This window comes from Pyrgilauda ruficollis, unplaced genomic scaffold (genome assembly GCF_017590135.1).
Source record: "Pyrgilauda ruficollis isolate IOZ18807 unplaced genomic scaffold, ASM1759013v1 scaffold381, whole genome shotgun sequence".
Lineage (NCBI taxonomy): Eukaryota > Metazoa > Chordata > Aves > Passeriformes > Passeridae > Pyrgilauda > Pyrgilauda ruficollis.
Window position 1 is genome coordinate 64,845 of NW_024525279.1, and position 11,628 is coordinate 76,472.

At 50.5% G+C, this 11,628-nt stretch overlaps 1 protein-coding gene across 1 annotated transcript; it reads left to right on the forward strand.

Moving 5' to 3' along the window:
* Positions 1-1,634: 1,634 nt before the first annotated feature.
* Positions 1,635-4,504, forward strand: LOC121358328 (sterile alpha motif domain-containing protein 12-like). The gene is made up of 3 exons (XM_041476428.1): positions 1,635-1,694; positions 2,253-2,544; positions 4,456-4,504. The coding sequence occupies exons 1-3, from the start codon at positions 1,635-1,637 to the stop codon at positions 4,458-4,460; spliced, it is 357 nt and encodes a 118-aa protein (XP_041332362.1). The 3' UTR covers positions 4,461-4,504.
* Positions 4,505-11,628: the final 7,124 nt, after the last annotated feature.

Consider the following 11,628-nt stretch of genomic DNA (forward strand, 5'->3'; position numbering starts at 1 on the left):
TTCTTTTCCTCCCTTTGCCTGAAATGCTTTGGGGACTGTTCCTGTGCTGGAGGCTCTGAGCTGACACCAGGTGTTGGCTCTCTGAAATCATGGAATCACAGCTGGTGAGTGGGCCCTCCAGGCCCTGCCAGGGGCTCTAAGGTCTTGACAATCTTCAGCTGTGCAGGGCTGTCCTTCTCCCAAGCACTGGGAAAATAAGATCCTTGTTCTTTTTGTTTAATTTCCTCGTTCCTTTCTTGTTCCTTGTGCCTTTGTGATGCTGAGGGTGGCTGCTCTCACCTGCCAGGGAGCAGAGTTTCTCCTAAAGCACCTCACAAACACCTTCGGGTCCTTTTTCTGGCAGAAGCAGTTTCTGCCACCCACCAGATGCTGCCCGGCCCCGCTCCGGAGGCTCGGCTGAGATAAGGCATGGGTGCAGCACCCGGGCTGTCCTGTTTATTCTTCCTTGGAAATCTTGTGCAAGAGCACTGCTCCAGGGGGAGAGGGGAACTGCCAAGGCCAGAGAAATGCCGGGATTGCTTTAAAACCACAGAATCGTTTAGGGTGGAAAAGAAAACTGGGAAAACTCACTGAGTCCCGTGCTGCCGAGGCCACCACTGAGCCACAAATGCCACCACCACCACGCGGCTGTTGAATCCCTCCCGGGATGGGCACTCCAGCCGTGCCCTGCCCACCCTGCAGGTGTTATTTTGGGGGGTTTAACCCCCTAAAGGCGTTTTTTGGGGGGGGTTTAACCCCCTGCAGGTGTTATTTTGGGGGGTTTAACCCCCTGCAGGCTGCGGGGGCAGAGCAGCGCCCTGCGGAGCTGCAGGCGGGGCTGGTCCGCACACGCTCGGCCGGGCAGGGCTGCAGCCCGTCGGATGTGACTCATCCTGGAGGCTCATCCCGCTCCTCCCCTGCTCCGCCGGTGCCTCTCCCGTGTCCCCTCCTCCTGTGGGACCCTCGCTGCCATCGGCACCATCGTGGCCGAAGCCGTTCCGGTGCGTCCCGTACCCGTGGGGCGTGGAAGGTGCTCGGGGTAGCGGGGTGGGCTGGCGGCAGCGATCCGGGAGGGCTGCGGGAGCTTCGGCAGAGCTTCGGATGGAGCCCACTCGAACGCCGTGCCTCGGCTCCCGGGATGCCCAGGGTTCCCTTGTGCCCGGCGGGGCCGTTTGTGGGGCAGCGCTCGGGGCTGTCGTGGCACTCCCGGGGCTGTGCCCGGGGAGCCAGCGCCCGGGCAAAGGTTCCTTTGGCTCTCCTGGTGCTGGGCACGGAGCCGGAGCGAGGTAGGAGAAGGGGGGATAAGAAGGAGGGAGGCAGAGGTCTCGGCCGGGCGGGGGAGCCGGGCGGTGCCGGTGTCCCCTGCGGGCTCGGGGCAAGGCAGAGCCGGGGCTGGTGTCACCGGCGTGTCACGGTGGGACGGGCGGCGCGGCCGCGACCCCCGGGAGCAGCCCCTTGTGCTGGGGGGGCAGGGGGTGGGTGGCATCGAGGAGCGCGACCCCCGAGTGTGTGCCCCCAGCAGGGACCAGGGGGGAGGGCTGGGGGGGTTTTGTGGCCGGCAGGATATGGGGGGGCTGGTCCGGGGACCCCCCCCGCTGACGGAGCTCCCTTTGCAGGGAGCCAGAACAGCCCCCGTGCCCTGCCCCCGGCCCCAGATGGACCTCCCGGCGGAGGATGGGGCTGAGGCACCCCAGGAGGGGAACCCCGAGGCTGAGGTGAGAGCGGGCAGGGGCTGGGAACCCCCCCGGGACAACTGCAGTGGGGTGCCAGGGAACCCCAGCAGTGGAAGAGGAGGGAAATCCATGGATGGGGATGTGAGACCCCCACAGGTGGAGGTTTGGGGACCCCCATGAATGAAGGGTGTGGGATACCCGCAGGTGGAGGATGGGAGACCCCATGGGTAGGTGTTGGGGTGTCCAGATGGGGGGAGGATGTGAAACCCCACAGGAGGAGGTTTGGGGACCCCCATGGGTGGGGATTTCAGGGACCCCCCATGGGCAGGGGACGTGGAATCCCCACGGGTGAAGGAGGGGGGATTCCTCTAGGTAGTTATTTGTGAATCCCCGGGGGCAGAGGATGGGGACCCACCCAGGCAGGGATTTGGGGACCCCCATGGGCTGAGAACGGGGACGAGGGTGCAGCCGCCAGCATCAGTGCAGGGATGCGACCGAGGGCTGTGCTCGGACTGGGGCGGGGACACTGTGGCACAGAGGTGACAGCGTGACCCTGTGGCTCCCTGACGGGACAACCATCTCCCCTTCTCCTCCCTCCAGAGGCCCGAGGGGTCGCAGCGCCCGGCGGGGCAGTGGTCGGGGGTCGAGGTGGGCTCGTGGCTGGCGGCGCACGGCGGGGCGGCGGAGCTGGCTCGGGAACACGCCCTGACGGGCCGGGGGCTGCTGCGCCTGACCGAGGGGTCCCTGCGGCGCATGGGGGTCGCCCCGCGGAGCCGGCGCCGGGAGCTGCTGCGGGAGCTGCTGCGGCTGCGGCTGCAGCAGGAGGTGCAGGAGCTGCGGAGCATCGCTGGCAGCTGCGGAGCTGCGGAGGAGCTGCGGAGCATCGCTGGCGGTGAGCATCCCCCCACCCCCGCACTGGAGGGCCGGGCAGGGGCTTGACACGATCGCAAGATTCGTGAAGGTTCTTTTCACTGATCTCAGGGTGCAAAAAACTGACACGACAAAGGGGGGTTTTGCAGGAATAATCAAAAACAAATGTACTTTTATTGAATAACTACAGCAAAATGCATTAAGGAGAAGGGGAATAAAGGAGAGGGAAAGAATAAGGAAGAAGAGGGGAGGAAAAGAAAGGAGGTGTATAGCTAGCAGACGTGTGGATGACCAAGTCCTTCAGAGTCCAGTCAACGAAGAACCTGTCGTCTTCACATCAGGGGAGATCCCAGAAGCCCCTAGCTAAAGCAGGGGTTTTTATTATCCAAAATTTCAAGGGGGAGGAGAACAGATACCACAGTCCATGACCTCAGCAGTGGGCAAGAGCCATTTGTCTTCTCAGTCCAGTGGTCAGCTTGCAATCTCGGCTTGTTCACTTGGCCTCCCCACACACACCTTCCCCCCTGAGTCAGGGGTTTCTCAGTCCTTGGGGAAAGAAAAGGGGAGCTTTTCCCTGCAGGGGTCTCATGTCCCAGTCCTTGACGGGAGGAAAAACTTCTCCCATCTCAGTCCCTTTGTCACGGTGGTTGACGTTCGGTTTGTGGTGACCACCGAGAAGGTCATTCCAGAGAGGAAGCCCAGCCAGGTCAGGAGGGTGGAGAAATTCCAGCAATTCCAGGTGTGAAAGGGGACAGTGTCCCTCTCCTCATTCAAAGGGTGCAGCACCCATGGGACAGCAAACACACCTGTGGGAACTTGGCCTGGTGGAGGACAATCCAAACAGGACCAGGATTTTAAAACAGGAACTTTTCCCTCGGTGGTCTTGGCTTTCATGATGGTCGTGAGGCAAAGAATGAGGGGAATTTCGGACAGGCACTTACAGGGCTGCACCCCCAGGGGGATGGTGCTGTGAGGAACGAGGCTCACTCTTTGAAATTTTTAAAAGTTTTATAAGGGATAAAGCAAAAATAGCAGTGCTGGATGCACAGCCATAGCCACATGTACACCGTTAACTAGAACAACTCTTCTCATATATTTTTCATTGTATTGGTCAAATACATATTCATGATGATTATACATATTCAAATATTCACTTGAGTTTATTTGTCCCGGGAATTCTTTAGCTTAGTTTGAGCCCTGACCTCATCTTAGAGCATGTGCCACAATGCAGACGTGATTTTGAGAGTTTTGTATTTTATTTCTTCATAAGGCTCCCTGGTCTGTGCTTTGAAATTTATTGATAGAATCAGTGGTGGATTCCTTCTTGCTATTTTAGTGTTATTTGCCTGGTTCTTTTCAATGTTATCTTATCATACACACATTTTGGCCATTTTAACAAGTACTTTCAACCAATATCAGTTATTTAACCAATTTAACCAATTAACTTAATCAACTTTTAACCAATATCAGTGACTGTTGTCAGTCAGCGACAAAAATAAAAGCATTAGTTGTGATTTCACAACTACAATTACTTCTGCAAAAGTTAATGTTATAATACACAGGACATGGTGTCTATTTTAATATTATGTGAGAGCCTCAACTATAATATATTTATCACATTAAAATATGTAATCTACACGGGGATTAGGGTATTAAACATAAAAGGCTGACAAAATGAATATTAATTTTATAAATAATATATTAATTTTATAAATAATAATATTAATTAAATATAGTAATAAATATAATAAATATAATAATATTAATTAAAGAAATAAATATTAAAATTAATAATAAATACGAAATGATATTATATGAAAAGCTAAAAGGTGATTACAAACGGCACAAAATAATTTACAAAAGCCAATATAATAGTGAAAGCCAACAACTACACAGTTATTGATAACAGTGTCACCTTCCCCCCTGTCCCCAGAGTGAAGATGATGTCCCTGTGGATGTCCCAGAGCCTGTGGGAGCAGAGGAGATGGCACGTGAGGACAAAGCAGCTGGGACTGAGCAAGACCTGCAGGAACGGTGCTGAGATCACTGTGACCCCCCCAAAAAAAAATCCAGAGCCTGCCTGCTGCAGGAATTGATAAGGACAGCAAAATTTGATCCACGAGGATGGGCAGTTACCCCAAGCAGGCAGAAATCAGTCCCAGAACTGATCTTGTGTGAAACAGGGGGTCACATACGCAAAGACTCTCATTGCAGTGCTGAAAAACTTTTGAAAATGTTTGCAAAAATCCACAATTGGGTCTAAAATGGCTCAGATTGTGCAATCAAGAATCCAACAAAGTGTAGTTTGTTAAAGAAACAGCCCTAACAAGGCTAACGAAATAACGCTGGGAGCCATAAAATGTGGGAATGTTCTGGGTGAACACTGGCAGATTGATTTTACTGAATTGTCCAGATAAGGGGGGTATAAATCCAGAACTATAAAGTTCTGGTGGATTCCTTTTGTGGGTGGCCAGAAGCCTTCCCTTGTCACACCAACCAGGTTAGGGAAGTGACTAAAGTACTGTCAAATCAAATAGATACAAAACCCCAAAAACACAATCAATCAAAAATCGGGGGTACCTTTGGGAATGTCATCAGACACAGATTCCCACGTTATTGCAGAAGTGATACAACAACTCAGGAAAACCTTGGGAACAGCTTGGGATCTTCACACTCCTTATAGGCCCCAGGCTAGTGGCAAAGTGAATTATACAATCAAATTGCAGTTGGGTAAAATATGTCAGGAAAGCTCCTTGACCTGGGTCCAAGCCTTGCCTGTTGCTCTGCTTCAAAGCAGAATTCAGCTGTGGGGCACCAGCAAAATCAGCCCCTGTGAGCTGCTCTGTGGTCGACCCCACCAAGTGCCACACTCCAGGAAACACACATGTTAAAAGGAGGGGTTGATTTGAATAATTACTTCATTTCTCTTAGTAAAACCTTGCAGGATTTGCAGTGGTTGGACACACCAGGGCATGAGTTCCAGCCAGGAGATTGGGTCTGTTTGAATGACTGGGGAACTGCTCCACTCCAGCCAAAGTGGAAGGGACCTTTCCAAGCACTGCTGACAACTTTTACCGCGTTGAAACTGCACAAAGTAAAATTTTGGATACCTTGTTCCAGAATTAAAAGGGCCTAAGTCCCTTGGGAAGAAGTCAAGAGCTTGTCACGAGCTTGTTTTATGAAACCAAATGGTGCTAGCACTTGTTTTAGCATCACAAGGAGGAATATGGACTGTCATTAACTCCAGGTGCTGTGTATTCACTGCTCAAAAGACATCGTAGCGTGCCTACAGATGTTCAGGGAATCTGGAAACAAACCCAAATTTTACAACCCACAGCTCAAGACACCACATCCTGGGGATTGGAAGAAATCTGGACCAAACGTCCTTCATGGGTACCCAGCTGGACTTGGTGAAATGTCTGTTTATAATCACCACCTTAATAATTGCTGTGTGGTCTTAGCCAGCACCAAGATTCAGTGTTGAAGCTGTTTTAATGCCTTGCACTCTGAAAGGAAATATAAATGTCAAGAGACTGGTTCCCACAAGGAACTTAGAATCAAGAAGAGGAGGGATTTTATAAGGACAGGAGAACAGCACAGCCTTGGAGAAAGAGGTAAAGGATGTAACTCAGGCAAAGAGAAGTCATGAAAAATGGAAGCAGGATGCCAGCTCAGCTCTGCAAGGCTGACAAAGCAGAAGTTGTGCAAAATGAGGATATGTCCCTCACTCAAAAGTGGGGGTCAAGGAACATGCCCCTAAAAAGGACACGGAATATTAAAGACAAAACCACGTAAGGACTCCTGGTAAAGGATGTGACTGCATAAAATAAAGTCAAATAAGCGGGGATAGCTAATGAATATACAATTAGTGTGTATGATAAAAACTCTGTTCATCCAACACTGTCAGACTTGACTGGAGGAAGTATCCCCCAAACAACCAGTGCTGCAATAAAGAAGGCAGACATGCCCCGTGCTACACGTTGAGTAACAACTTCTAATCCTTTTCTTCTTATTTTCCTTCTCTAAATCCAAAATCAAAGGTTGGAAAAGACCCCCAACACCCTCAAGTCCACCTCTCACCAAAAAAACTTTCACCCCAAACCAGGCAGCAGCAGTTTCTCTTTCACACTGCTGCAGGAAAACACATGATTTCCAGGAAAGCAGTAGTTGCTCCCTCACTGTCCTGATAAAAGGGGAAGCAGATCCTTCCAAAGGAGCCAGAGCTGTTTGGGCTGTGCTGGGCCTGTCCCAGCCAGGGAGCTGCAGGGCCTGGAGGGAGAAGGTACCACCTTAATAATTGCTGTGTGGTCTTAGCCAGCACCAAGATTCAGTGTTGAAGCTGTTTTAATGCCTTGCACTCTGAAAGGAAATATAAATGTCAAGAGACTGGTTCCCACAAGGAACTTAGAATCAAGAAGAGGAGGGATTTTATAAGGACAGGAGAACAGCACAGCCTTGGAGAAAGAGGTAAAGGATGTAACTCAGGCAAAGAGAAGTCATGAAAAATGGAAACACACATGTTAAAAGGAGGGGTTGATTTGAATAATTACTTCATTTCTCTTAGTAAAACCTTGCAGGATTTGCAGTGGTTGGACACACCAGGGCATGAGTTCCAGCCAGGAGATTGGGTCTGTTTGAATGACTGGGGAACTGCTCCACTCCAGCCAAAGTGGAAGGGACCTTTCCAAGCACTGCTGACAACTTTTACCGCGTTGAAACTGCACAAAGTAAAATTTTGGATACCTTGTTCCAGAATTAAAAGGGCCTAAGCCCCTTGGGAAGAAGTCAAGAGCTTGTCACGAGCTTGTTTTATGAAACCAAATGGTGCTAGCACTTGTTTTAGCATCACAAGGAGGAATGTGGACTGTCATTAACTCCAGGTGCTGTGTATTCACTGCTCAAAAGACATCGTAGCGTGCCTACAGATGTTCAGGGAATCTGGAAACAATCCCAAATTTTACAACCCACAGCTCAAGACACCACATCCTGGGGATTGGGAGAAATCTGGACCAAACGTCCTTCATGGGTACCCAGCTGGACTTGGTGAAATGTCTGTTTATAATCACCACCTTAATAATTGCTGTGTGGTCTTAGCCAGCACCAAGATTCAGTGTTGAAGCTGTTTTAATGCCTTGCACTCTGAAAGGAAATATAAATGTCAAGAGACTGGTTCCCACAAGGAACTTAGAATCAAGAAGAGGAGGGATTTTATAAGGACAGGAGAACAGCACAGCCTTGGAGAAAGAGGTAAAGGATGTAACTCAGGCAAAGAGAAGTCATGAAAAATGGAAGCAGGATGCCAGCTCAGCTCTGCAAGGCTGACAAAGCAGAAGTTGTGCAAAATGAGGATATGTCCCTCACTCAAAAGTGGGGGTCAAGGAACATGCCCCTAAAAAGGACACGGAATATTAAAGACAAAACCACGTAAGGACTCCTGGTAAAGGATGTGACTGCATAAAATAAAGTCAAATAAGCGGGGATAGCTAATGAATATACAATTAGTGTGTATGATAAAAACTCTGTTCATCCAACACTGTCAGACTTGACTGGAGGAAGTATCCCCCAAACAACCAGTGCTGCAATAAAGAAGGCAGACATGCCCCGTGCTACACGTTGAGTAACAACTTCTAATCCTTTTCTTCTTATTTTCCTTCTCTAAATCCAAAATCAAAGGTTGGAAAAGACCCCCAACACCCTCAAGTCCACCTCTCACCAAAAAAACTTTCACCCCAAACCAGGCAGCAGCAGTTTCTCTTTCACACTGCTGCAGGAAAACACATGATTTCCAGGAAAGCAGTAGTTGCTCCCTCACTGTCCTGATAAAAGGGGAAGCAGATCCCTCCAAAGGAGCCAGAGCTGTTTGGGCTGTGCTGGGCCTGTTCCAGCCAGGGCAGTGCCTTCACTCCCTGAGTCTCTGTCCGGGGCAGCCGCTCCTGCTCAGGTGCCTGGGGCTGCTGCCCTTCCCTCCAGCCCTCAGCCCCAGCAGGAGCTGCTCCTGCCCTTGGCCTCGCTGCTGAGCAAAAGCCTTTGGAACGCCCCATGTGGAGAATGCTGTCTGCCAGCACTTTCCACGGGGTGAAAAACATGGTTCGCTCTCCTGGTAAAATTTAGAAGCTTAATAAAGAACAATAGGAAACAAAGATAATAAAGCGAAGATTTACGGCCATGTGACTGGCACTCAGCCAAGGGCACATCTGCTAGTTTGGAAACATCCTTCATATAGCACTTCTATTGCATCAGTTGTTGCATACTTAAACTTTTCCCCAAAGTTTGCATGTTCTAAGAACTGTTTAGCATGGCTCCTCCTCAGGTCTGCCTTTTTAGAGCATGCATAAATCTTGGTTTTAGTGGTTTTAGTCCATTCTTACCATCACCTCCAGTTCTTGGGCTTTGGTCCACACTGTCTTGAGAGGGTGGGTGCTGATATTTGGCATATCAGTAGCAGGTCCTTATCATGTTCCTTGGATATTATCCCAACCAAGCAGACATTAAACACAGGTATATATATATGTGTATATATATATATCTGTATCAGCTACTTCAAAGTTTTAGGTAACAACAGAAAAAAACCCTCTATCTCTCCAGCAAAGTTACTTTAACACCACATATATAGAATCCATTTAATTATTTGCAAAAAGCCAATACTGTAATGTACATTTATAACAAGACCCTCTGTGCTAACGAGCAGCAGATCACGGAGGGCACCTCTCTGAGCTGCCTCTCAGCATCCCCAGTCTCTCCTGAAGGGCCACCAGGATGGCCCAGGCACAGCTGTGGGCAGGGACAAGGTGGATTTTGCCCCTGCACTGGGGTGGTTCCCTGAGTGTGCCAGGAAGCAGCTCCTGGGAAGAAGCCAGAGAGGGGCGAGGGAGGGGCTGCGCTGGCAGCTGGAGCAGGAGCACAGCTCAGAGCCCCTGGGGCCGTGCCGGGCATGGGGGAGTGTGTCTGGGGAGAGTGGGGTGCCCGTGGGGGAGTGTGAGAGCGCTGCCTCCGGGTGCTGGGAGCAGCAGGCTGGGCCAGGCAGCCAGCAGGGCAGCCGTGGGCTGGGCAGAGGGTGCAGGGTGCAGGCAGGGCTGTTGGATGGGCAGAGGCTCCAGGGAGCCAGGAATGCCCCCGGCTGTCTGCACTTGTGGATTGGGGAGTTCTGCTGGGAGGATGTGGGTGATGGTGAAGATATCACCCTGGTATGATAAACAGGACCAGGAGACCAGCTCCTTTAAAGAGGCCTTGCTGAAGAACAGCTCTTGGGTGGGGAACCCGAGAGCATCTCCTGCGAGGTGGGTGAGGGAATCAGAGCCCACTGCCCATGCATACCTTGCCCAGATCTGCATGGTCTCCTGAGGGAAAGCTGCCCCTGAAGGCTCTGGAAGGGACACAGGAGCCCAGTGCATGGCTCTGGGATCAATACCTGTGCTGGTGACAGTGTTGTGGCCTTGGCATTGTGGAATGCTGTTCCAAGCATTCAGCTTGGAACAGAAGCTGAATGCTCGGAAGGATTTTTTTTGCAAGGAATAAATCTCCCCAGTATCCAAGTGAACTGAGACTGGGACAATTCTCAGAATTGTGTGACAGAGTCAAAGCCCCAAAGGTTAAGAGGCAGGTGCCCAGCTGAAGGTTTGCAGGCACTTTTCCTCCTGTCACCAGAGATTTTAAGCCCAGTGGCTCCATGGTGGCTGTGGCTGGGATGGCCACCAATGGGCACTTGGCTGATGAGGCTGTGAAATACATGGTTCACTCTCCTGGTAAAATTTAAAAGGTTAATAAGGACAATAGGAGACCAAGACAATAAAACAAAGATCTGTGGCCAAGTGCATCATGGCACTCAGCCAAGGGCACATCTGCTAGTTTGGAAACACCCTTCATATGCAAGTCCTTCTGGGAGCAGGGGAAGTGGTTCCTGACCTGACGGAAAGGGATACAAATACAGGGTAAGATAGTAACACTAAACAGTGGCAACCAAAGGCAAGGCCCAGAACTCTAACATTCAATACTCAACAACAGAGCAGCTCTTCAAATTAAGACCCTATCAACTTCATCAACATTGACTAACAATTACTACTCTGAAAAAAAGAGCTTCTGTCTCCAGGGTTTCCTTTCTCACACAGGGCAGGTTGTGTGGCTAAGTCTGTGTGTCTTTGTGTGTGTCTCTGTGTGTCTGTGCTGTCCCTGGGACACACACTCAGCTTCAGGGTTGATCCTGCAAACAGGAAAGCAACAGGCACATCCAGGGTGCTGGGAAGGAGACCCTGGCTCTTGTGCCATCCCAGGCCTGGCTCCAGCAGCTGGGTGGGAGCAATCCCCAGGGCTGCAGCTGCTGCAGAGCCTCTGCCAGGAGCCTGGGGCCTCTGACAACACCTTAGGGAAAGTCTCTGTTCTTCCTTGTAAAAACGACCACCAAATTTTTAGGATTTTAAAAGGTTTATAAAACTTTAACAACAATTACAATAAAAATACTAAATAGGAAGAACAGACATGGGAGCTTCCCTCCTGGCTGCCTACCAAGTGGCTGGCTCATCTTCAGGGTTGATGCTTTGGCTTTTATACCCTGTGGTGGAGGGGTTTGCATCAGCCAGCCGTGGCCCCCCTCAAAGTCTGTCAGTCAGCTCTTGTTCACTGTTTGTTAGTGGAGTCTGCTTTCTTGCAGACAAGTTTTTGTACAGGCCTTCTTTCTAACTGTCCTAGATGACTCCGACAGTTGGATGCTAACAATACGGGGTGGGGGATTGGGGGGTGGGGGAAGGGGACTATGGAGAGAACAGAGGACATCTAAACAACAGACTGCAAGAACATAATTATACATCAGTAGAGCTTCTCCTAATATTAACTCAGTATTCATCTCTTGACCGGGAGAGCCAGTTATCTCATTATCACTCGATAACATCTCTCCACAGCCATGGCTTCGCAGGAGGACACACAGGAAGGGGATGCAAAGGCACAGCTCCTGGCAGAGGCATTCCAGAAGGAAGGACTGGATGCTGGATACTGGCTGCCCAAAGCTTCACAGATCCTGGGAATCAAGTGCAGAGAAGCCCTGCAACATCTGGAATATAAAGACTACCTCAGGCTGGAGTGTGAGGTACGGCACCCCTGGGAGAAAAAGGCACTC